At 40.3% G+C, this 22,172-nt stretch overlaps 1 protein-coding gene across 4 annotated transcripts in view; it reads left to right on the top strand.

Moving 5' to 3' along the window:
* Positions 1–22,172, top strand: part of WASF3 (WASP family member 3) — a 118,663-nt gene that overhangs the window by 73,307 nt on the left and 23,184 nt on the right. For all 4 annotated transcript variants that reach the window (XM_063102791.1, XM_063102790.1, XM_063102793.1 and 1 more), the window contains one exon: positions 835–977. In XM_063102791.1, the coding sequence (XP_062958861.1) occupies positions 845–977 (133 nt within the window). In that variant the 5' untranslated portion in view covers positions 835–844. The remainder of the gene's footprint in view (positions 1–834; positions 978–22,172) is intronic.

Raw genomic sequence — 22,172 nt, 5'->3', positions numbered from 1 at the left:
TTGTAGATCTGCTCTCTACAAACATCCCCCGGGGAGGAATGTTCCAGACTCTTTGGGTAGGGAGTAAAAACCAGACTGCCTGTGTTCCAGGAGCCAAGTGGAGTAGGGAGCTGAGCTGGGGACAGGTAGATCTGTCTCGCCAGTCAGTAGAGACTTTGATTTAATACTCCTGTTTTTAGTGCATTTCCTACCCTACCCTTAGCCAAGCCTAGCATCCCAAGTTCTGGTTCTCTAATTTACCTTTTACAGAGAGTAAAACATTCTGGATGTGGTAGAGGAAGGGCAGCCAAGGAAGGGCAGCCCAGGAAGGGAGAAAGAAGTTTTAAATGGATTTTTAAAAGCCATTCCTCCTGTTTCTTCCCCTGCATTCCCATGTTTTGGAGGTACCTGGCGCCTCCTGTTCTTGAGCCTTGGTAGTGAGGATGGGAAGGTTCTGTGGCTCAGGTGTATTTACTTTCTGCCTGCTCCCACCCTCAGTCCCTTGCAGCCTAGCTCTGTCCTTTTCCATCTCTTAATCTGGTTTCGTGGCTGCTGTTCCATCTCCTGCTTGAGTACTTGTGGGCTTTTGCCTTTTCTGTCTTTCATCATTTTGGTGGAGAGGGAAGGAGATAAAAATGCATGTATTGGGTTCTCTCTTCCTTAACGGGAGATCTGGCATACATTATTTTTCTTTAAAAGTAGAATTATACTATACATATATATTTGAAATCTATAAAATTCATTTAAGTAGTTCAATATTTGTTGCATTTTAGCTGATTCATGTAGAAATAGGAAACTCTAGATTTGTTAAAATGTGACTGTGAGCTTTTTAAAAAATGTCTTTTTAATTTTCAGATTGTGAGCCATGCCTTTAGTGAAGAGGAACATTGAGCCCCGGCACCTGTGCCGGGGAGCCCTGCCCGAGGGGATCACCAGTGAACTCGAATGTGTAACCAATAGTACTCTTGCCGCTATCATTCGCCAGCTAAGCAGTCTCAGTAAGTCATCTTTTTTCTGATTACCAATGACATTTTATTACTTTTATGTTAGCAAGTTGATTTCAATGCAGTAGCTATGTGATTGTCCAAAGAGACTACAGCTTTAAAGGAAAGAACCTCCCTCTCCCCTCCACATTTCCCCATGTGAAATTAACCACTGCACCTGAACTGGGCTTGTGATGCCCAACTTTATGTGATGATGGTGCAATGCTAAATTTACCAACTCATAAATTATTAGATGGGATTAAATATGTAGATTTAAAATACTGTTAATTTTTTAAAGGTTTTTAAAATGAAGATAATTCATAGGTTTTTTAGTGAATTATTTTGTTCAACTTGAACAGTTTAACAGTTGTTAAAAAAAAAAATCAATTGTTTTTTTAAAAAAGTAACATTGAAAACTCGTTAACCCTGTAATATGCCTGGCACATAGTAGGTGATCAATAAATATTTGTCAGTTGAATAATATTCCAAATGAATCACTGAATAAAGGCAAAAGGCTGTAAGATTTGTTGATTTTAATCTACTGAAAGTTAAAATGCAGGTACTGACTTCCAAATTGAGGTCAGTGGATAAACTTATTATTACATTTATATGGTACCATGCATGTATTTGTATCCAAATACAAGTATAAGGAAGAAAAAACTTTCTGTCATTTCAATTTAAACAGTGATATTAAATATCCAAGGAATATTCCATTTTGGGGGATTCAAATATGCATGAAAATGCTTTTTTTTTAAATGCTTTTTGAAGTTGCAGTATTTTCCCCTCTTACATTTATGTCGTGATCTCGTTTTCTCACTTCATCCTACTCCTTTTCGGTTTAGATGGCTTATGTGTCATTTTTGGTGACAGGTTTTCACAGTTAAAGTTTTCAGAAACTCTGTTAATAACTAGAAAATCCTCCATGAAATTCCACATACTGGTATCCTCAAGCACAGGGGAATTATTTTTTGAAAACTCAAGTATTTTTATTTATTTTATAGAAGAAACACTGCAGATAAGTATTTGTTTCTTTAAAAGAATTGTACTATATTGTTATTGATATATTTTTAATATGTCTATAACCATTGGCTAAGGCAAAAGTAATTTGGAAATTACTTGAAATGTATTTTAAAATAGATTTCTTCTGGAATACAAACTAATTACAATTGAATTTTGGTAGTCGTTATTGATAAAATACACAAATTAACATAATTACAGGAAGATGCCTTTTAAATTATTGATGGGTAAAAATGTTCCTGTTGGAATTCATGTATTTTTGTAGGAATGCTTTAGTCTCTTGTGGCTGAAATGTCTACTAGTACAGGTATAAGTGATGAAAACCAACATAGACTGATAAAGCTTTAGTAACCAATCTGTTGCTCATGCTGTAATATTCAGTATAGTGCTGTGTTCTGTTTTCGGTGCCTACTTGGCCACAGTCTCTTGTAAGTGAATTTGCCCACCCAGTATGTTTTGTTCCACATGCCCTTGTGGTAGGAAGAAGACGATCATCCCTACTAGGTAGGTCTACGTCTTCATCCTCAAAACTGTGGAAGTGTTAACGTTACATGCAAGGAGGAATTAAGGATGCTGATCAGCTGACTTTAAGAGAAAGAGCTTATCCTGGATTATCTGGTTGCGCCTGGTGTGATTACAGGGGTCCTTTAAATGTGGAACAGGGAGGTAGAGCCAGTGTCCGAGTGATACGATGTGAGGAAGACTCAGCAGGCCATTGCTGGCTTTGAAGATGGAAGAAAGGGCTGTGAGCCAGGGAGTGCAGGTGGCCTCTAGAAGCTGGGGAAGGCAAGGAAACAGATTCTTCTCTAGAGAGCCCCCAGAAGGAACACAGCTCTGCTAATGCCTTGGATTTAGCCCAGGGAAATCCATTTAAGACTCTGACCTCCAGAACATGATAAGTTGTGCTGTTTTAAGCCACTGTATTTTTAGTAATTTGATACAGTGGCAGTAAGAAACTAATACACCACTCTAGCCTTGGTTACATTTTGTACCACGTAATCCGCTCTTGCCTCATGATTGGACCAGGGATGAGGACCTGCCTCAATCCTTAGTTAGGCTGCCTCAGTGGATCTCAACCCTGCCTCTCTATCAGAATCACTTGGGGAGTGTAAAACAAGATGTTAGGAATCACCCCAGAGATTGTGATTGGAGTATGCACCAGAGATGTGATCCACAAAATTAGATATCTGTTTGTCTGGACTGAAAAGGTGAGCTGCTAAAGAAAAAAGTATTTTCATGCATATTTGAATCCTCAAAAATGGAATATTCCTTGGATATTTAATATTAATGTTTAAAATAGTAGAAAGTCTTTTCTTTATGTTTATATTTGCCATAAATCTGTGCATACAAACATACGTGGTCCATATACATGTAATAAGTTGAGCCAGTCAGACCATTTCAGGAAGTTTGAACTAAGAAACATAATGAATTTGCTAGTCTGTTATGGGACTTTCTGCTGAAATGTCATCCTGGGCTGAAGAAGCCAAGATGACTTCCTCTAAGCTGAAGTTGTGGACAAAACAGAACCAAGGCGAAAGCAGAGGAAGTCAGTTGGTGAGGAAAGGCAAAAGGAAGGACGTGCAGAGAGAAGCAGGAACCGAACACGACAGAGACCGTGAGGCCCGTGAGGCAGAGACAGAAGCTGGTCTCTAGACCTGCCCAGCACGGCTTTCCACTCCCGTTCAAGGTACAGGGCTTGGATGTCCTCAGAGGGAACCCTCCTTCTCTTCAAGTTTCTTTGGTGTGTGTGGGCCTTGTACAGTGATATACGAGGGTACTTCAAAAAGTTCATGGAAAGATGTGTTATCTTTTAATTCTGCTTTTCCACAAACTTTCTGAAGTGCCCTTATATATGCCAAAGATATAATTTTAGAAAACTAAGATAACTAAGTGCAATGGACTGAATGTTTATGTCTCCCCCAAAATGGTATGTTGAAATCCTAGTCCCCAATGTGATGATATTTAGGTATGTGGGACCTTTGGGAGGTGATAGATCTTGAGGGTGGAGTCCTCATGAATGGGATTAGTGCCATTATTAAAAAGGCCTGAGAGAGCTCCCCGCCCCTTCTGCCGTGTGAGGAGGCAGTGACAAGATGCCACTTTGAGGCAGAGAACAATCCTCACCAGACACAAAACCACCCCACACCTTGATCTTGGACTTCCTAGCCTCCAGAACTGTGAGAAATGAATTTCTGTTGTTTATAAGCACCCGATCTATGGTATTCTATTATAGTAGCCTGAACAGATGAAGACACTGAGTTATTAATTGGTGATAGAATAGCAAATTGGATTACCAGTAATTTATTTATTAGTGTTTATTCATTCAGTATCCCTCTAGGTGCAACAGACAGCAAATAAAATCAAATTGGTCCCTACTTAGAAGTTAAACATTTATAATTTGTTTATAGTTTATAAATAACATCAGCACGGTCATAAAATAGGAAACAGATATGTAGTTATTACAGCCTGCTACAAGACAACACTAATGCATAGTAAATGACATCTATGTTTTGGGTGAATCTTTAGTTTTTGTAGGTTTCCTCCTGGGTATTAATTCATTATAGGAGATGAGGAAAGTTAAATGTATTTTTTTTTTTAAGATCTAAAGTTGTTAGGAAGAATAAGAGAATTTAAAAAAATGTTTTAATGTTTTCTAATTTTGTAATCATTCATCAGGTGTTCTTAAAGTAAGGTTTTAGTAATGTAAGAATCTGTCATATTAAAGTCTTCTTTTACTGAACATTATCCATCTGGACCATTATTCGGTAGGTTCCAATGAAAATGGACCTCTCAGTATTCCCCATTTAACTGCCCATCCTCCCACAACCCCCCACCTCCGCTCCCCACATTAGAAACTCATTTTCAAGTGCAGATTGTGATAGGTGATGTACAATTATCTGGACTCCATACAAGTGATATGGAAAGAGGCTAGATTTTGTCTACACATGCCATCTTGGGGTGAATCCCAGTGAGAATTTAATGATTTGCTTTGACCCTAGACTGATCATAGTTGCCTGAGCAGTAGAGACTTACACTAGGAGAACTGCTGTGATGACCCAGGGTGACTAATTCTCTGGTGTGACTAGGGAAGGAAAAACAGACCAGGACTTCAGAAGGAATTTCTTTGGTGTTTTTCAACAAGGAAGACTAGCAATTGAGGCCCTGATTCTTACCACATCATTCTGATTCTTACCACATTTATGGGGACATTTCAGGGTCATGAGAATATAATTGACTGCATAAAGCAAGAAAAGAATCTGGTCTTAGATACCAAGTAGATCTCTGAAGCCCCTACAACTCTACATACCTTTTGGGAAATCTCTAGGTTCTTATCTATTGCTATGCCCCCATTATATCCAAATCAGACCACTTGGCTTAAAGGGTCCGAAGTCTTGCTACTGGCTGGCCGGTTAGCTCAGATGGTTAGAGCATGGTGTTGTAACATCAGGGTCATGGGTTCAGATCCCCTTACTGTCCAGCCAGCCAAAAAAATAAAATAAAATTCTTTAGGGCTGGCCGGTTTGCTCAATTGGTAGAGCACAGCCTTATAACACCAAGATCGCAGGTTCGGATCCCCATACCAGCCAGCTGCCAAAAAAAAAAAAAAAAAGAAAAAGAAAAAGAAAAAGAAATCTTGCCAGCATTATAGTTTTAACATGCTTTTTAGGGAACTGAAATTCTTTCAATGAGAATATATTGATTATTATTGAAATTTTTCAATGAGAATGTATTGATTATTGAGTTTAGGAACAGTCATAGAAATGAAAGAGAGGATATTTGTAACTTCAACAGCCTTATAGTTAAAGAAAAAGGACAAAGGTATAAAGCTTTTAAAAGCTTTATTCAATAAAATAATAAGTTGTTCTTTTAATTTTCAGATTTTTTTTCTTTGAGTGTTATTAACTTCTAATGTGAGAGATCAGGGGAGTGGGAGGGAGGAGGAAAGCCACTCGCTAAAACAGTTTTAGTTAACAGTGTGTGACTTGGTTTTCCAGCTAGGGAATATTGATATTTTTTTCTTCAGATAATGACAGTTTGGTGCTGCAATTAACATTAAATCAGGAGGGCTTTTTTTTTTTTTTTGATCATTTTCCTTGATTAATAATCTGATTGCTCTTGTTTGTATCAGCTACATGCTCAATTTACAGTATCTTGTAATCAAATTTCTAGTGATATTATAATGTAATTTTAATATAATTTTCTTAAAAAGGAGATGGGAACATATGCCATGTGTGCCAGGGATGATGCAAGTCCTTTTTAATACCTCATAGGCTGGTTTTTACTACTTGTTTTCTCTTTGTTCTTGTGCTAATAGTCATCTTCCCTTACCCCCTTAAGAGTGCTCCCAAGATGTCACAAAGAAAGGAGCTGAAACTTCAGTGCACTCCCCTCCAAAGTTTTTGGTTATATTTGATGGTACTAAGAAAATGATATAGAAAATTTAGCATAGAAACACGCAAAAGAAAAACATTTACAAAATTCCTTTAATTGGAGAAAATCATTGATAATGCTTTGTATATATCATTATAAAAATGGTATCTCACAATTGGTATGCACACAATTTTGTAGCCCATACACACTTACTATTTTTGTTGATTCTTCTAAGACCCATTTCTTAATAGCTGGAGGTTATTATATTATATTGATGTGCCATAACTATTTAACCATTTTCCTAGTGTTGGACATACAAGTTGTTTCTTTGTGGGGAGACACAATTATAAATTCTTAAACAAAGTTATTGCATACATTTCTGATTATTTCTAGCATTTTTTAAAAAGACTTCTCATGTCTTCAGAGTCATCAAACTTCCTCATAATGAGCAAAGGAAAGGCCTCACAAATGACCCGAAGTTCTGTGACTTCATTGATTTTAAATATTCCTCTTTTTTAAAAAAAAAGATTGCAAATTCTATTTTTCCCTTAATTTCCACGTTTGGAATAAACGTGTAAATGAGAAAGGAAGTCTGTTTTTTTCTCAAAGATTTTAAAAAGTGATTGTTTTTATTAATATTCCTCAAGGCACACATTGTGTTTATATCAAACCAAATCCTGAATTGACATAATAATTCTTCCTTAAGGGCTTGCATTCTAATACATTTGCTTTATGTAATTGGATCTGAAATTTGGAGCTATGTTAGTTGATTATACTAAATGCAGTTCTTCTCAGAATAGAGATTTAAATATTTTGAAGGCATGCTCTGAATAGATATCTTGGATGTTTTTAGCCAAGGGATTTTTTTGTGGGGGAAGGAGGAGGATGAAGCAGTTTATAAAGGAAATAGATCACAAATACATTTCTGCACAAGTTGGGCTAGGGTTAAGGGTAGGTTCAGATAAAATATATTGGTATATCTAAACAGAAGCTGAGTGGAAGAAACAGAGCAAGAATTTTAAAAATTCTAATGCTTTAAACTTAGATAAGTATTTTTACTTCTCATGAACAAAAATAGAAAGCCAGTGAAGGGAGGTAAGAAGCAGTGTATTGCTATGGGTTAAATGTGTCTCCCAAAAGCTCACGTATTAGAAACTTGATCTCCACTGTAACAGTGCCAAGAGGGTGGGACATCCGATTATGATATTTGAAAGGTGGGGCCTTTAAGGGGTGATTAGATTGTGAGGACTGTGCACAATCCTTGTGAATGGATTGATCCATTTGTGGAGTAATGGGGTAGTTTTGATGGCATTAAAAGGAGAGCAGGTTAGCTCACTTGCCCAGCCCATTCTCACCATGTGGCACCCTGTATTGCTGTAGAGAGTCACCACCAAGAAAAAGGACCTTGGACTTCCCATTCTCCAAACTGTAAGAATAAATTGTTTCTTATAAAGTAAGCCAGTTTCAGATATTCCATTATAAGCAATAGAAGACCGACTAATATATGTATATTTAGGAAACTATAAGTTAAAGGTTCTGTCAGCAGTGGAATTAGAAGTAAGTAAAATAAGAGCCTCCCCACCCCTACAAAAAGCAGGATTAGAAGGGTTTCAAGTGCTTTCCTGGCCCACCATTTGACCTGGAATATCAGAAATGCTTCCTTAATGGCATTATGGAAGTACTTATTAGTTAGGTTTTTCATTTTTCCATTCTCTATATGCATTTCAATATAGCAAGATTGAAGGCAGCATAATGCTTAAGAGAACAAGCTGGAGAGTCTGCCAGATCTGAACTCTCAGTCCTGGTTTTCACTAAACTTCTCTAGTTTTGTCATCTATATTCTATTTCTTGAGTTTATAGGCTTATGGTAAAATATCTTAAGTGATTATAGATATTTTTCTGATTGGTTTGATTTACACTGTTACTAAAGCAGACCCTCTAAAAACTTTGAGGGAAGATTTTAAAAGTTTTTAATTTTTTTCTAAAACTTGACTATAACCACTTTCATCTCAGGTATGTGATTGTGATTGTTAGCAACCTAAAGTAGTATCCTTCTTTAAAGGATGCCCTTTTATGGGAGTAAACGTCCTCTACTTCAGCATACTCTTTTTTTTTTTTTTTTTGTGACCGGTAAGGGGATCGTAACCCTGGGCTTGGTGTCGCCCGCACCGCGCTCAGCCAGTGAGTGCACCGGCCATCCTCATATAGGATCCGAACCCGTGGCCTCGGCGCTCCCAGCGCTGCACTCTCTCAAGTGAGCCACGGGGTCGGCCCATACTCTTCTTTTACATACATACATACATATATACAGAGAGAGAGAGAGAGAGAGTGTGTGTGTGTGACCCATAATCAAGAAAAAGAAGTCAGTAGAAGCAGGACCCACAGGTGACCCCAATTTTGGAATAACTGATGAATATTTAAAAGTAGCTATTAAAAATATATTGAAGGGACTTCTAGTTTCTAATTCAGCTTTTAGGGAGCTTGGAAGTCACTCTCATCCATACATCAAGAAAAAAACTGAACAAAATGAAAACCAATTTTTCTTAGATCCATCGGAGAACTGAGGTCACAGGTTAAACTACTGCCCCCAAATTTGAGAAACAGGCAGGTATAGAGAATCAACCAGAAACCCATGAACAGATGCCCCTGTGGGAACCATTCCAGGGCTGGAAAACCTGGACTATAATTGGTGAATTGCTACAGATGCATTGAGGATAAATTTGAGAGTTAAAAGCTCCAGGGGGTTGCAGTCTTAGAAGGGATCCCACACTTTTTTGTGTTTTGCCACCAGGAACCCTACCCAGTTCTCACAACGAAGATCAGAGAAAAATTCCCCTGTGCTTTCAATAGGGAGAGGAGGAAAGTAACCATTTTGAAATAAGCCCAGAAAATTCTGCTTTTTAAACATGTCTGCCCTCAAAAGAAACTCTTTTAACAGGGCCCAACAGACCGAGGGTTTACCAGAGCTTAACATATCTGTGGGGAGGGAAATAGCCAACTCCACCTGTAGCCTTTCTGTCACCCAAAGTGGCAGGGGAGTGAGACTTAGGGGCCCATGCTCACTGACTGAGACCTAATCATGGGACTATAGAATACTTCCCCTCCCTGACACCTTTCCTTTTGTGAACTAAAGGCCTGTGTGCTCCAGTTCGTTTTAGCTACTCTATCATATTTGGCTTTCATCAAAACATTACAAGACATATTAAAAGGCAAAATACACAGTTTGAAGAGACAGAGCAAGCATCAGCACTAGATTCAGCTATGGCAGGGATGTTGGAATTGTCAGACTGGGAATTTAAAATAACTGATTAATATCCTAAGGGCTCTAATAGAAAAAAAAAAAGTAGACAGGATGCCAGAACAAATGGGTAATGTAATCAGAGATGGAAAATTTAAGAACCCTTAAATATATTCAAATATATATTTAAGAACCCCAATTTAAGAACCCTTTCAATATATTCAAAAATATATTGAAGAATATAGTGGAAAAGGTGAGCAACGTGTGTGAAGAAATAGGAATTTCAGCACAGAAATGGAAACTTTAAAAAAAAATGATAGAGCTGAAAAATAGTATCAAAAAGAAAGAATTCACTTGATGGGCCTAACAGCAGTCGGGATACGGCAGGACTGATCAGTGAGCGTGGAGACGAGTCAATAGAAATTATCCAAATTGTTTTACAAGAGAAAATAAAAACCCAAAACTTAGAGCATCCAAAATATGAGACAATATCACATAGTCTAAGACATATGTAATTGGAGTCCCAAAAGAGGAGAAAGAAAGAATAGAGCAGAAGAATTAATGGATGAGAATTTAAAAAAAAAAAAAAAATTATTTATTGAATCAAAATCGATTATACATATTTTGGGGGTTGAACATTGAGATATGTTGATTAAATCAATATTACTAACATATATATTATTACAAATCATAATTATTCTTTATACCCCTTGTCCAATCTCTCCTCATCCCCCTCTCACTCCCCCTACCCCCTCTAATAGTCCTAGATTTCTTCTTTCCTTCTGAAAGAATAATGGTTACTCTGTTAATTTGTTGCCTAGATGATCTGTCCAATGCTGAGAGATGTGATCAGGTCCCCCAATATTATAGAGCAGATGCTTCTTCTGTCACTCTGGAATGGGCTTTGTGGAAAGAGACATCCTCTTCTTTTCTTTGTCTCTGCTGGTGACTCTCCTTGTGTGAATGTACTCCAGTGGTTGGCGGACCATCTACATGGTGGCTGTGGCGTCTAGCTGTTTTTGCAGCAGCCATGGTTATTGTGGTGGTTGTGGTGGGCCACCCACATGGAGGTGATGTCTTGGCACTGGCGGTATGCCTGGTTGTGGGGTGTGTTTGTTCCCCTTCTCCATGCCTCTGGGCAGGCCCCAAGCACTGGTGCCATATGCCTGGTTGTGAGAGGGGTGGCTGGTCCCCTTCTCCATGCCTCAGGTCACCAGATGAGACCCAAGGAGCTGGCTTGGTGTGCCTGGTTGAAGGAGAGGGGCCTGGTCCCCTTCTCCATGCCCTGGGTACCTGGGCCAGCCCCGAGGTGCTGGCGTGGTGTACCTGGTTGTGGGAGAGAGGTCCGGTCCCCTTCTCCTTGCCTTGGGTCCCCAAGTGGGCCCCCAGGTGCTGGCATGGTGTGCCTTGTTGTGGGAGGAGGGTCCGGTTCCTGGCTCCATGCCTCGGATCACTGGGCAGGACCCACGGCGCTGGCTTGGTGTGCCTGGTTGTGGGAGGGTGGTCTGTTCCCCTTCTCCATGCCTCGGGTCCCTGGGAGGGTCCTGAGGCACTGGCTTGGTGTGCCTGGTTGTGGGAGAGAGGTCCAGTCCCCTTCTCCATGCCTCATGCCCCTGGGCAAGGCCCAAGGCACTGGCGTGGTGTGCTTGGTTGTGGGAGAGGGGTCCGGTCCCCTTCTCTATGCCCCAGTTCCTTGGGCGGGCCCCGAGGTGCTGGCGTGGTGTGTGCCTGGTTGTGGGAGGGTGGTCTGGTCTCTGACTCCATACCCCGGGTCCCTGGGCGGGACCTGAAGCTCTGGCTTGGTGTGCCTGGTTGTGGAAGGGGGGTCCAGTCACCTTCTCCATACTTCAGGTCCCCAGGTTGGCCCCGAGGCACTGGTGCAGTTTGCCTGGAAGCGGGAGTGGGGTCTGGTCCCCAGATCCAAGCCTCCAGTTCCTAGGCAGGCCCCAAGGTGCTGGTGGTGTGCCTGGGCTGGAACTAATTTTTGTCCTTTGCTTCTGACATGGGGGAACCAGTACTTGAGCTGTGTGGTTGTTTAAATTGCTGCTTTTCTGCTGTTTCCCTAGGGAAGGCTTTTTGTGCAGCTCAGGGTTTAATGGTTTATCTTATAGGTACTTCCAGCTCTCCAGGGACCTGGTGGATCTGTGTTCTGTAGAATCTCTGATCTGGGCCTGAGTCTTTTCATCAAACTGCACCCCATGCAATTCTGCATTCCAGACCAGTCTCCTCTGAGTTGTCCTGTGCTGATTGGGGGGCAGGTCAGCAGTCCTTGCTGTGTCCCAGTATTCTCCCGGTGTTCCCATCTCACCCACCGCCCATGCTCCAAACACTTCCCATGGGATGGGCCCTGCAATGTTCCATTGCGATGACTCACCAGCCTCTGATTGGCTCCCTTTTTTCAGTTGTTCTGGCTCCTTCCTCCTGCGTGGGTCCACGTGAACCCTATTAGTGGTCTTGCTGTCCTGGGGACCACCAAGGACCTCTTCTCCCCTGCCTCCTCCAAGTAACTCCATCTGAAGGGCACAGCTGCTGCTTCTGCCGGCTCCTGCTCCATGCGCTCATCAGCTCGAGCTTTAAAGCAGCCACGGCCTGAAATGCTCAGAGCAGCTTTTCCTTTCTCTCTTCGTATTTTCTCCTGCCTCCATGAACTCAGTAGGTCTCTCCTCCTCTTCCCCTGAGCTCCAGCGGCCCTGGCTTGGCTGATGTTACATTTTTATAGTTGTAAATTTGGTTGATTTGCGGGAGAGAGTGACACTGGGAACCGTCTATTCTGCCATCTTAACCGGAACTCCAAGAATTTTTAAATATTGATTATAAATATCAGCCAACAGATACAAGAAGTTCAGTGATTCCAGAAAGTTTAAATTAGAGAAAACCACATAGTAGTAAAATTGCTAAGAGAACAAAGATGAAGAGAAAATCTTAAAAGGAGCAAGAGGAAGAATGTACATTATGTATAAGGAGAGAACAATGTTGAGGATGAAAGCTGAGTTCTCATGAGGAACAGTGGAGACCAGAAGACAATGCATGGAGCGCTGAACGAAGAACTGTCATCCTACTATAGCCAGTGCAGATACCCTTCAGAAGTGAAAGTGAAATAAAGACATATTTAGACAAAATCTGAGAGAGTTAGTGTCCCAGTAGATCTGTATTGCGAAAGTGCTTAAAAAACCCTAAAAACTGAAACACTGTTCAGGCTGAAGGGAAGTGATACCAGATGGAGACCTGAATCTGCAAGAAGGAATAGGGCTCACCAGAAAAAGTAAATATGGGAATAAATATAAAAGGTCATTAAAATTATATGTCTATATCTATTTGTTTAGAAGACTTGACTGTCTAAAGTTTATTGTGAAGTTCATAACCTACATGACAATAAAATACGTGGCAGTAAGAACTCTAAGTGTAGAAGGGGTCTGTGGAATTGTAGTGTTGTGTCTTACATTGTTTATGAAATACTATATTATTTGTAAGTAGATTGTGGTGAGTTAAGGATGCATGTTGCAATTTCCTGTAACCGTCAAGAATAACACATAAAAGAGATAAGTTGGAATCTTAAAATAATTATTTAATTATCCCAGAAGAAGGCAGGAAAGGAACAAGAAGCAGAGGGGGAAAAGGGGAAAAAACCCTGAAAAACAGATGATAGAATTAAACCCAACCATATCAATAATTTCTTTAAATAGGAACATTTTTAACACTCCTCTTAAAAGGTGGAGAATATCAGGCTAATTAAAAAAGTGAGACTAAAATATGTGCATTTTAAGGATGAAGACACAGATTTAAAGAAAATTATGGAAAAATAGAATGCAAACACAAAGCATAAGAAAGCTGGTGTGGTTATGTTAATATCAGAATATCAGATAAAGTAAACTGTAAGACAAAGATAAGGACATTTTATAGTGATAAAAGAGTCAAAAACTCATAATCTTAAATGGATGTATCTATTAAGAAAGCTTCAAAGTTCATGGAATAAAAATAGAACTTAGAGGAGAAATAGACAAACCCAAAATCACAGTTGGAGATTTCAATAAGAACCCCTCAGTCATCAAAAGAACAAGTAGACAAAAAAAATCTGTAAGGACATAGAAGGTCTGAACAACAACACTACCAACCAGTCTGATTTAATTGATCTTTATATACGAAACTCCCAAACTGTAGAATATTCATTCTTTTAGTTTTACATGAAACATTCACCAAAGTGGGACAGATGCTAGGCCATAAAGTAATAAGACTGAACAGATTAATATACAGGATGTGACGATAATGAGATAATTATAATAATCTTTTTAGATAATTCTCAAATATTGGAAAATCAAGCAATATCTTTGTAAATAATCCTTGATCCAAAGAGGAATTCAAAAGGGAAGTTAGAAACTATTTCTAAGTGTGTGGTAACATACACAAAATACCAGTGTATTTGTGGGATTTAGTTAAAGAAGTGCTTGGAGAGAAATTTGTACCTTTAAATGCCTATTTAAAAAAGCAGAAACGTTTAAAATCATGAGGACATTCCTCAGGCGAGCCCTCTGCTGCTCAGCAATCCTGCTGCAACTCCCCTGTTAATTAGCTTTCATGCTTTAGAGGGTGTCCTTGGTATCTTGTCTTTCCATCTCACACACCCCCACTCTGAGCTGACTGTGCTGCTCCTTTCACTGTAAAACAAAAGCAGTCAGAGAACAGCAGACATCCCCCCTTTGACCAATCATCCCGCTGACAGGCCTCTGTGCCAGTGTCCTGCTTAGCCTCCCTTCCCTCGTGCTCACTCCAGGACCACATTTACCTTCTCTCTTTCCTGCATCATCTTTTTTCCTCTGTCTACATCACTCCCATCAAATGTAAATATATTGAAAAATCTATCAGCTTAAGGAAATCTCAGATCAGCTTCTCCATATCACCCCATTTCTCACTCCTCTTCACAGCAAGATTCCTTGAAAGAACTATTCATATTTCCACTGCCTCTACTTCCCTTATTGTCTCTTGCCCCATTAAGGTTTTGTCCTACCCACTCTTTTGAAATTGTGCTTGTCAGCATAACCAGGGACTTCCACTTTGCTAATAAAGTCATTGGTTAGTCTCAGTTCTGTTACTTGATCTATAGCATTTGACTCATTGACAAGTTCCTCTTTCCGTGGCTTCTGGACCACCTCACTTTGGTGTCTCTCCCACCTCCCACGCTGTTCTTTCTTAGTCTCCTTTGATGATCTTCCCAACCTCTCTGTCTTGGGGTGCTCCAGGGCTTGGTCATTGAAACTCTTTCTGCCTATTCCCACCTACTAGGTGATCTCATCCAGCCGCATGGCTTGAAATACCATCTTTATGCTGATGACTTCCATATTTATATCTTCAGTTCTGAACTCTCTCCTAGACTTCAAACTTGTATGTGCAGCTTCCCATTGGTATCTTCACTTGGATTTTTAATAGGCATCTCAAACCCAACATGTGTAGAAATGGATTTGTGATTTCTTTTTCACTTACACCCCCCCACCCCACCCCCGATCTGTCTTAGCAGATGGGAACTCTGCTCTTCCAGGTATCATATCCAATAGTAAGCGAGGTCAGTCATCTTCAAAATATGTACCAAATCTTTATACCTGTTAGCTTCCCAGTGCTACTGTTCTAGTCCAAGTCACCATCACCTCCCACTTGCTCAGCGGTAGCCTCGTATCTGACCTCCCTGTTTCCACTCTAGTCACCCCAGCCCCCAGAAGGAAGGACATTTATTTCTCTGTCTTCTTATACCATTTTTTCCCACCATTCACTAAGCTGCAGCCACATTGGCCTCCTTGATGTTGCTCACACATGCCAAGCATGCTTCTGTCTTCTGCCTGGAAGGTTCTTCCCCAAGAAGTTCATATGGTACCCTCTGTGGGAAAAATAGGATAATTTAGTCAGGCTCCCTTGGCTCAGGTCAGGTTGGGGGTCGAGCAGCACATTTCTTGTAAACAAGCTGTGTGTGGGTGGAGTTAGTGCACATGTGCACCCGTGTATCTTTTTAGTTAATTGCTGTTGTGTGTTCTTGAGTTTGTGAAGCAGGCTGGCCAGCAGAGAGCTCGCATCTAAAAATAGAGCATGTTTACTATGCTGGTAACTGCTCAGTTTTTCCTTGGACTTTGCCAGTAGCAGTTGAGTTTTTGAGTTTCTCTGTGGACTGCTTAGCTCTTAGATGTGTGTGTGCTGAATAAAGACTATTCTTTCTTCACCCACAGCTGCAAGGACCTTTTTGCTGTTACCTAGCTCATAGACCTGTGTGTGAAGGGTTTGTGAATGGGATCAAGGGGTCTGTGAACTCCAGACCCAGCCCTAGCTCTACACCCCTCCCTCGTTTCAGTCAGTTGATACCACCTTATCAGAGAGGCCTTTCGTAACCCCTACATACCACCTACTTCCCACCACTCTCTAGTCTCTCCTGTTTTATTTTCTCCATAGCTCTTATTGTCACCTGGCACATTATCTGTTTGTTTATTGTGTTTCCCCAACCATAATACATATTCCATGAGAACAGGGACTTTGGCTGTGTTCACTGCTGTACTTCAGGCAGCTGGGACAATACCTGACACACAGTGGGTGTTCGATGAGTATTTGCTGAATAGCTGAATATGTTTAATAGTCAATGTCTACTCTCTCAATTCTTATAAAATGCTTAGAATGAATATTGTAAAGAAGTACACAGAAGTTTTGACTGTAGTTAATTATGGCTAACATTTTTTACTTTTTGAGTTTTCCACATTTTCTACCATGAGCACGTATTACTTTTATAATCAGTCACAATGTTAGCAGTAGATATCTTTCACTGGACTTTGGGCCATTTTTCCTGTTGTTCATGTTTTTATATTTCTTGTAATAAGCATGGATTACTTTCATAAGAGAGAAAATAAAGCTTTAAAAAGGAGAAAGAAAACCAACTTAGGGCCTAGTAATTCCAACTTGTTATTTCATGGAATTTAGTAACTGGACCTCATTACAGATAGTGTAATAAAGTTTCTTTTTTAACTTTTTATCTTGAAATGATTTTAGACTTACAAAAAGGTCAAAAACATTTCTCTCCCTTTAGTCTCTTTTAATCTGAAAAAGTTCCTCAGTCTTTTTTTTTTTTTTGTCTTCTATAACCTTGACATTTTTAAAGGGAACCAGCCATTTATTTTGTGCAGAGTCCCTTAGTCTAGATTTTCTGTTTTCTCATTATTAGATTTAGTATATTGACAGAAATATTACAGAGTAACGATATGTTCTGCTCAGTGCATTTTATCAGGAAGCACATCTATCTGTCTCCTTGTCCTATAACTGGTTGTATTGACTTTCATCATTTCATTACCATGGATTTCTCTAATGTAAAGTTTTTTCCCCTTATGTAATTAATAAATAAGTATTTGATGGGGAGACACTTTGAGACTGTGTAAATGTTTTATTTCCCATCCCACTTCTAGGAACCACTAGCTTCAGCATCTGTTGATGATTCTTGCCTGAAACAATTGTAGCTGTGTTTGGTTGCAGAGTGGTGATTTTTGTCATTCTATAATTTTTTCTACATCAAGTAGTTGGCATTCTGCCATAAGTGCTTTAACTTCTTTATTTATTTACTCCATTCATTCATTCATATCAGAACATACGTGGTTCATTCATATCAGATCGGACTAATGAATTATTACTTTATTCTGTGGGCTATATAATCCATTATCTTTTTTTTTTTATTTTAGTGCTCACATTTTTGCAGATTTGGCCAGTGGAAGCCCTTTCAGGCTGGCTCCTGTGTTCTTTGGACATGTCCCCACCAATCTTTGAGCATTTTACTTTTTCTAGCACAGCAGTATATTCCAGGCTCATGTTGTACTTTTCTGCCCTCAGCCTTGAAATCTGTCATTTTTCTAAGGAGCCTGACTTTTTTTAGTGGAGAATGAAAAGCCAGCATCTTGACAATCCAAGATTTAGGTGGTAGGTAGTGTGTTAACATGTTTGAAGGCCCTTGTTATGATAGCTTTCTTGTTCAACAGAAAGGACACATATAACACATCTTGATTATTTCCAATAAATCTTCACTTTTAAATACAGTTGAAAATCCATGCATAATTGTTATGCGTTGGCAATTCAGAGGCATACTTCTCAATGTGATGTACTTGGACACGAATTCATAAGATACTAAGTCCAAAAGTGGAACCTTTGTCAGTGAAGAATGAATAAATTGCACTTACCTCAATGTGGTCTTTTAATTCAGTTCAGAATTAGTTTAGCAATGAATGGACTTGCCATTGAAAGAGTGAGTCAAATTCAGTTTTTTCAGATTACTTGCTGTTTGCAAAACTGAAGACTGTGATTGCAGCACTTTATTCTTTGTCAGAAAGTACAGCTTCTTCCTTTCTCTTCCCTTCAGTCACTTGTCAGTTTTCAGCAGCTGGCAAAATATTAATAATGCAGGTCTTTAATTTCTGTGTCTCTTTATAAATCAGGAACTTCCAAGTGAAAATATAGTATCGATTGAATGTTTTTCAAATTGGGTAAGCTTTGAAGGTAGAGGGCACCTGTTGTTCATCCTTTTCCACTCATACAGCATCTAGCAGAGAGTACAGAGTGCTGCTCTCAATAGTAGTTGCTGTGCTTTGAGAATGCTGCTGTAACTTTTGCAAAACACTATGGTGTATACTCCATAATATAATATGTTGGTCTTATATTGGTAGTATGTGCTTTCCCTATTAATTAGTTTTCTGTACAGCTGAAGGGGAAGGGAGGGGAGTTTTTGGAGTTGCATTGGCATATATATATGTTTTAAAACTATGAATGGTCAAGTAGAAAAATAATAGTTGGTTTCATTTTGACTATGTCAGACATTCAAAAGTAAAGAACTAATAGACTTGGATGTGAAGCATTTGGAACATGGTGCTCGTCTGCAAATCACCCAGAATTTCTCAAATGGATTTCATAAAACAGTAGTTTCGAAAGATGTTGTTAGGTGTTTCCACGCCCAGTCATTTTGAAAACATGGTATGCTAGATACTTCTCTAGCAGATTTCCAGTGCACATTAGCCTATTAAATATTTTGAGATGCCTCAAGGCATGGAAACATGTTTAATCTTTTTAGTCCAGCATTTCTCAGACTTCCTTGAGCAGGGAGCATTTGTGGGCTGTGTACTTGTTATGTTAACCAGGAAACCCTGGTATAGACCATATGTGTCCTGTTCAGCAGATAGTCATTGAGCATGGGCTCGACACAAGCTGTGCAGAGGTAGATGGCACAGTTCAGACCTCAGAGAGCTTAGGTAAAGAAAGACAAGAGGAGAGTTACATGACCAGTCCTGTGATCGAGGTAAGCTTAGGGTATTGTGGGAGTGCAGAGGGGGGTATCTGCTCTTACCCCAGTATACATCCTGAACATGACCGCTCAGTTAGAGCGTTCTTATTCATTTACTCCAAAATCTTTTCTGGGCACTTGCAGTAAGCCTGGCATGCTCTAGACAGTGGGTGTTGATGCAGCAGTGCACAGAATGTAGGAGAATCCTTGTCTTCGTGAATCATACATTCCCATGGAGGGATACAGACAAGAAACAAGATGGATACATAAAAGTGCACAGTCACAGTTTGTTATGTGGTGATAAGTGCTGAGGAGGAAAGTACAGCAGCGAGGGGACATGTGTGTGTGTGTGGGGGGAGTGAGGTGGTGCAGTTAGCCAGAGTGGCTAGAGAAAGGCTCACTAGGAGGGGGACTTGGGTGTAGAGCTGGGTGAGGAGATGGAGCACCCTGTGTGAGTCTCAGGGGCTATGGGAAATGTGGGGCCTGAGAAACAGGACGCAGGGTAGTGGGAGTGGAGTGTGTGAGGGGGGGGCATTAGGGGCTGAAGCCAGGAGGGTAAGTGGGGCCAGTGAAGCTGGCACCTGGCTTTTGGCTGCTGTTCTGAGTGACATGGCCAGGCATGGGCAGGATTCGACATGCAGAGGAGTAGCAGGATGTGAGGTAAGTTCTGACAAGATGGCTGGGGCTGCTCTTGAGAACCGAGGGGCTTATGGGGGAGAGCTGAGAGCAGTCCCTTGGCTGCTAGGGCAGTGCAGGTGAGAGGTGACGGTGACGTGGACCAGGTGGGGGAGGGGAGGTGGGGCAGAGTAGTCAGACCCTGCATGTGTCATGAAAACACATGTGCAAGTTTCCTCCAAAATTTCATGGAAAAACAGAATTAGAAGATAGTATGAATCTTTCCATGAACTTCTTGAAGTGCCCTCCTTTATGACAGGGTTTGCTGCAGAGCCAGCGTGGGGTGTGAGAGAACGGGAGGAGTCGTGGAAGACCCCGGAGTCTGCAGCTTGAGCAATAGAGAGGATGATGGAGTTGGCACTTCTTGAGAGGGAAAGACAGTGGGAGGAGCAGGCTTAAGAGAGGGCACAAAGGCTTCTGTGAGTTGTTAATCAGACACCAGGTGGACTTCCACAGAGCTGGGCATGAGTCTGGCTTTCAGGAAGAGGTACGTCTGGAAACAGAAACTCAGGAGCCACTGGCACAGAGGGAGTGTTGAAGGCGGACAGACTGGGGGAGCTGCCCAGGTGGATGTTGACAGCAAAGAGAAGGGGGCGGGGTATTTAACACACAGTTCCTATTCTGTGTGTAGTTTTTTTTTGTTTTTGTTTTTTAAGAACTTTCAACATACCTGTCTCATTTATTGACAAGTTGAGCAGACAAAAATTTTAAAAGAAACAAATTTCAACAACAGAATCACTAAGATCGAATTAATGGACAGATATAGAACCCTGGACCAAACCACTAGAGGGTAAATATTTTTCTGAAACGCACATGAGGAGTTTACAAAAGTGGACCAAAAATGATGTCCTAAAACCAGTTTCAACATATTTCAGAGAATTGGTGCACACAGGCCATGTTCTCAGACCACACTGTAATCAAGTTAGACATTAAACACCAAAATAAGTTTAAAATCCATGCAATTGGAAATTTAGAAACACACTCCCAAATAACTCATGGGATGAGAAGAAATTATATTGGAAATTTAAAAAATACATAGAACTGAAGAAGAACGAAGATATTTTTATTAAAGTAAAAACTCAAGGAGAAATACATATCCTTAAAATAGGAAGAAAGGCAAAACATAAATGAACTTTAAGAAGTTTTGTACCAACTTAATGGAATGCTATTAGCTTTGTCTATGCCCCAGGTTTCAGAAAGAGCACTCCATCACCTAATCTTAGATATAGCAATTGACGATGTACTACTGTATAGTTTTGGGGCACTGAAACATGACCTGGCCCCCAAATCGCACTCCGAAGTTTTCTTCGCTTTTACTTACTTTACGAAAGAAGAAAAGAGGAAAAACTAGGAAGGATTTTTTAAAAAATAAAAAACAATACAAATGGCTAGAGAGCTGGGGAAATGATTTTTCTTTGATCATTAGCTGTCATCTGTCTCTACCACTGCACGTAACCATCCAGTGTATAATTATGGAGCTACTAAAAATGTAATGAATTGTAGGTTATGTCAGCCATAACTAAACTCCTAACGTTGCCTCTATTGCTTCATCAATTTAAAGTCCAGATTCGCTAAGCAGTGTGACTTTGGAAAAATCACATAAATTACCTGTTACCTCATTTAGTTTTCTCAAAAGTAAAATTGTGGTGCATTTCTCAGATGTTTTCTGGTGAGGATGAGATGATACAAAATAATATAGCACAGGATCTAATGGCTTCAGCTGGTAGTTATCTCACATTAAGTGTCTGCCTAAGAGAGACATCTTATAGAGGAAGTATCTGGAAAACACTTGACATCAACCTGAACTGAAGGTTTTAATGTATCAGAAGAGGACACGGAGTGAAACGCCGGTTGGCATTGAAATCAGAGGAAGGAAATGAGAGCCGTTAAGGCAAACATCAACCGTGCCATGAGAGAACCATCCGGGATTTATCTTGTCTAGTAGTAATAGCTGCATAACTCTTATCAGGGACTGGATGAATCAGGCTAGCAAACCACAGGCCTCCCAATCTGGGTGGTATTTTTGGTAGACAATTAAAATGCTGCATCCTCCCCCCAACATTTGCCACAGGGTGGGAAAATCTAACAGTAACAATCAGGCTTTTCTATTCAGGCACTGTGTTTAAGGATACCCTGCTAAAATATAACTGCTATTTGGGAAATATGTTAAGTATTTTCGCAGTTGCTAATCTGAAAGAAGGGAAATATCACAATTGAGTTTTAAGATGAGAAGTGCAAGGAATATCATATATAGCATATGGGTTTCGGCTTTGGGCCTGGGTTAGAATTTCCACTTCTGTTCTGGTGGGATGATATTGGGCAAGTTACTTATGCTTATTGAGGCTGTTCCCTTATGTACAAAATGGGGATTAAAAAATATCTACCTCACAAGATGAGGTGAGGTTAATGAGCACTTGTGTGGTGTGGGGTACGCTAAGCATTCGATGAGTGGTAGTCGTTTAACAAAAGGGGGAACACTGGTTCTGGAGCCTGGGCCTGGCTGAGGAGGACGGGTCTGGATAAGGAGCCGTTGTGGAAGAGGTGCATCCACTGAAAACACCATAAGGGCTTGGGATATCTCCTGAGAAGTAGACAAGAAACTAGGGAATACCAAGAAAGAATGGGACAC

This window comes from Cynocephalus volans, chromosome 7, assembly GCF_027409185.1.
Source record: "Cynocephalus volans isolate mCynVol1 chromosome 7, mCynVol1.pri, whole genome shotgun sequence".
NCBI classification, from domain to species: domain Eukaryota; kingdom Metazoa; phylum Chordata; class Mammalia; order Dermoptera; family Cynocephalidae; genus Cynocephalus; species Cynocephalus volans.
The sequence above is the reverse complement of the archived record's forward strand: the minus strand, read 5'-3'. Positions and strand labels throughout refer to the sequence as shown.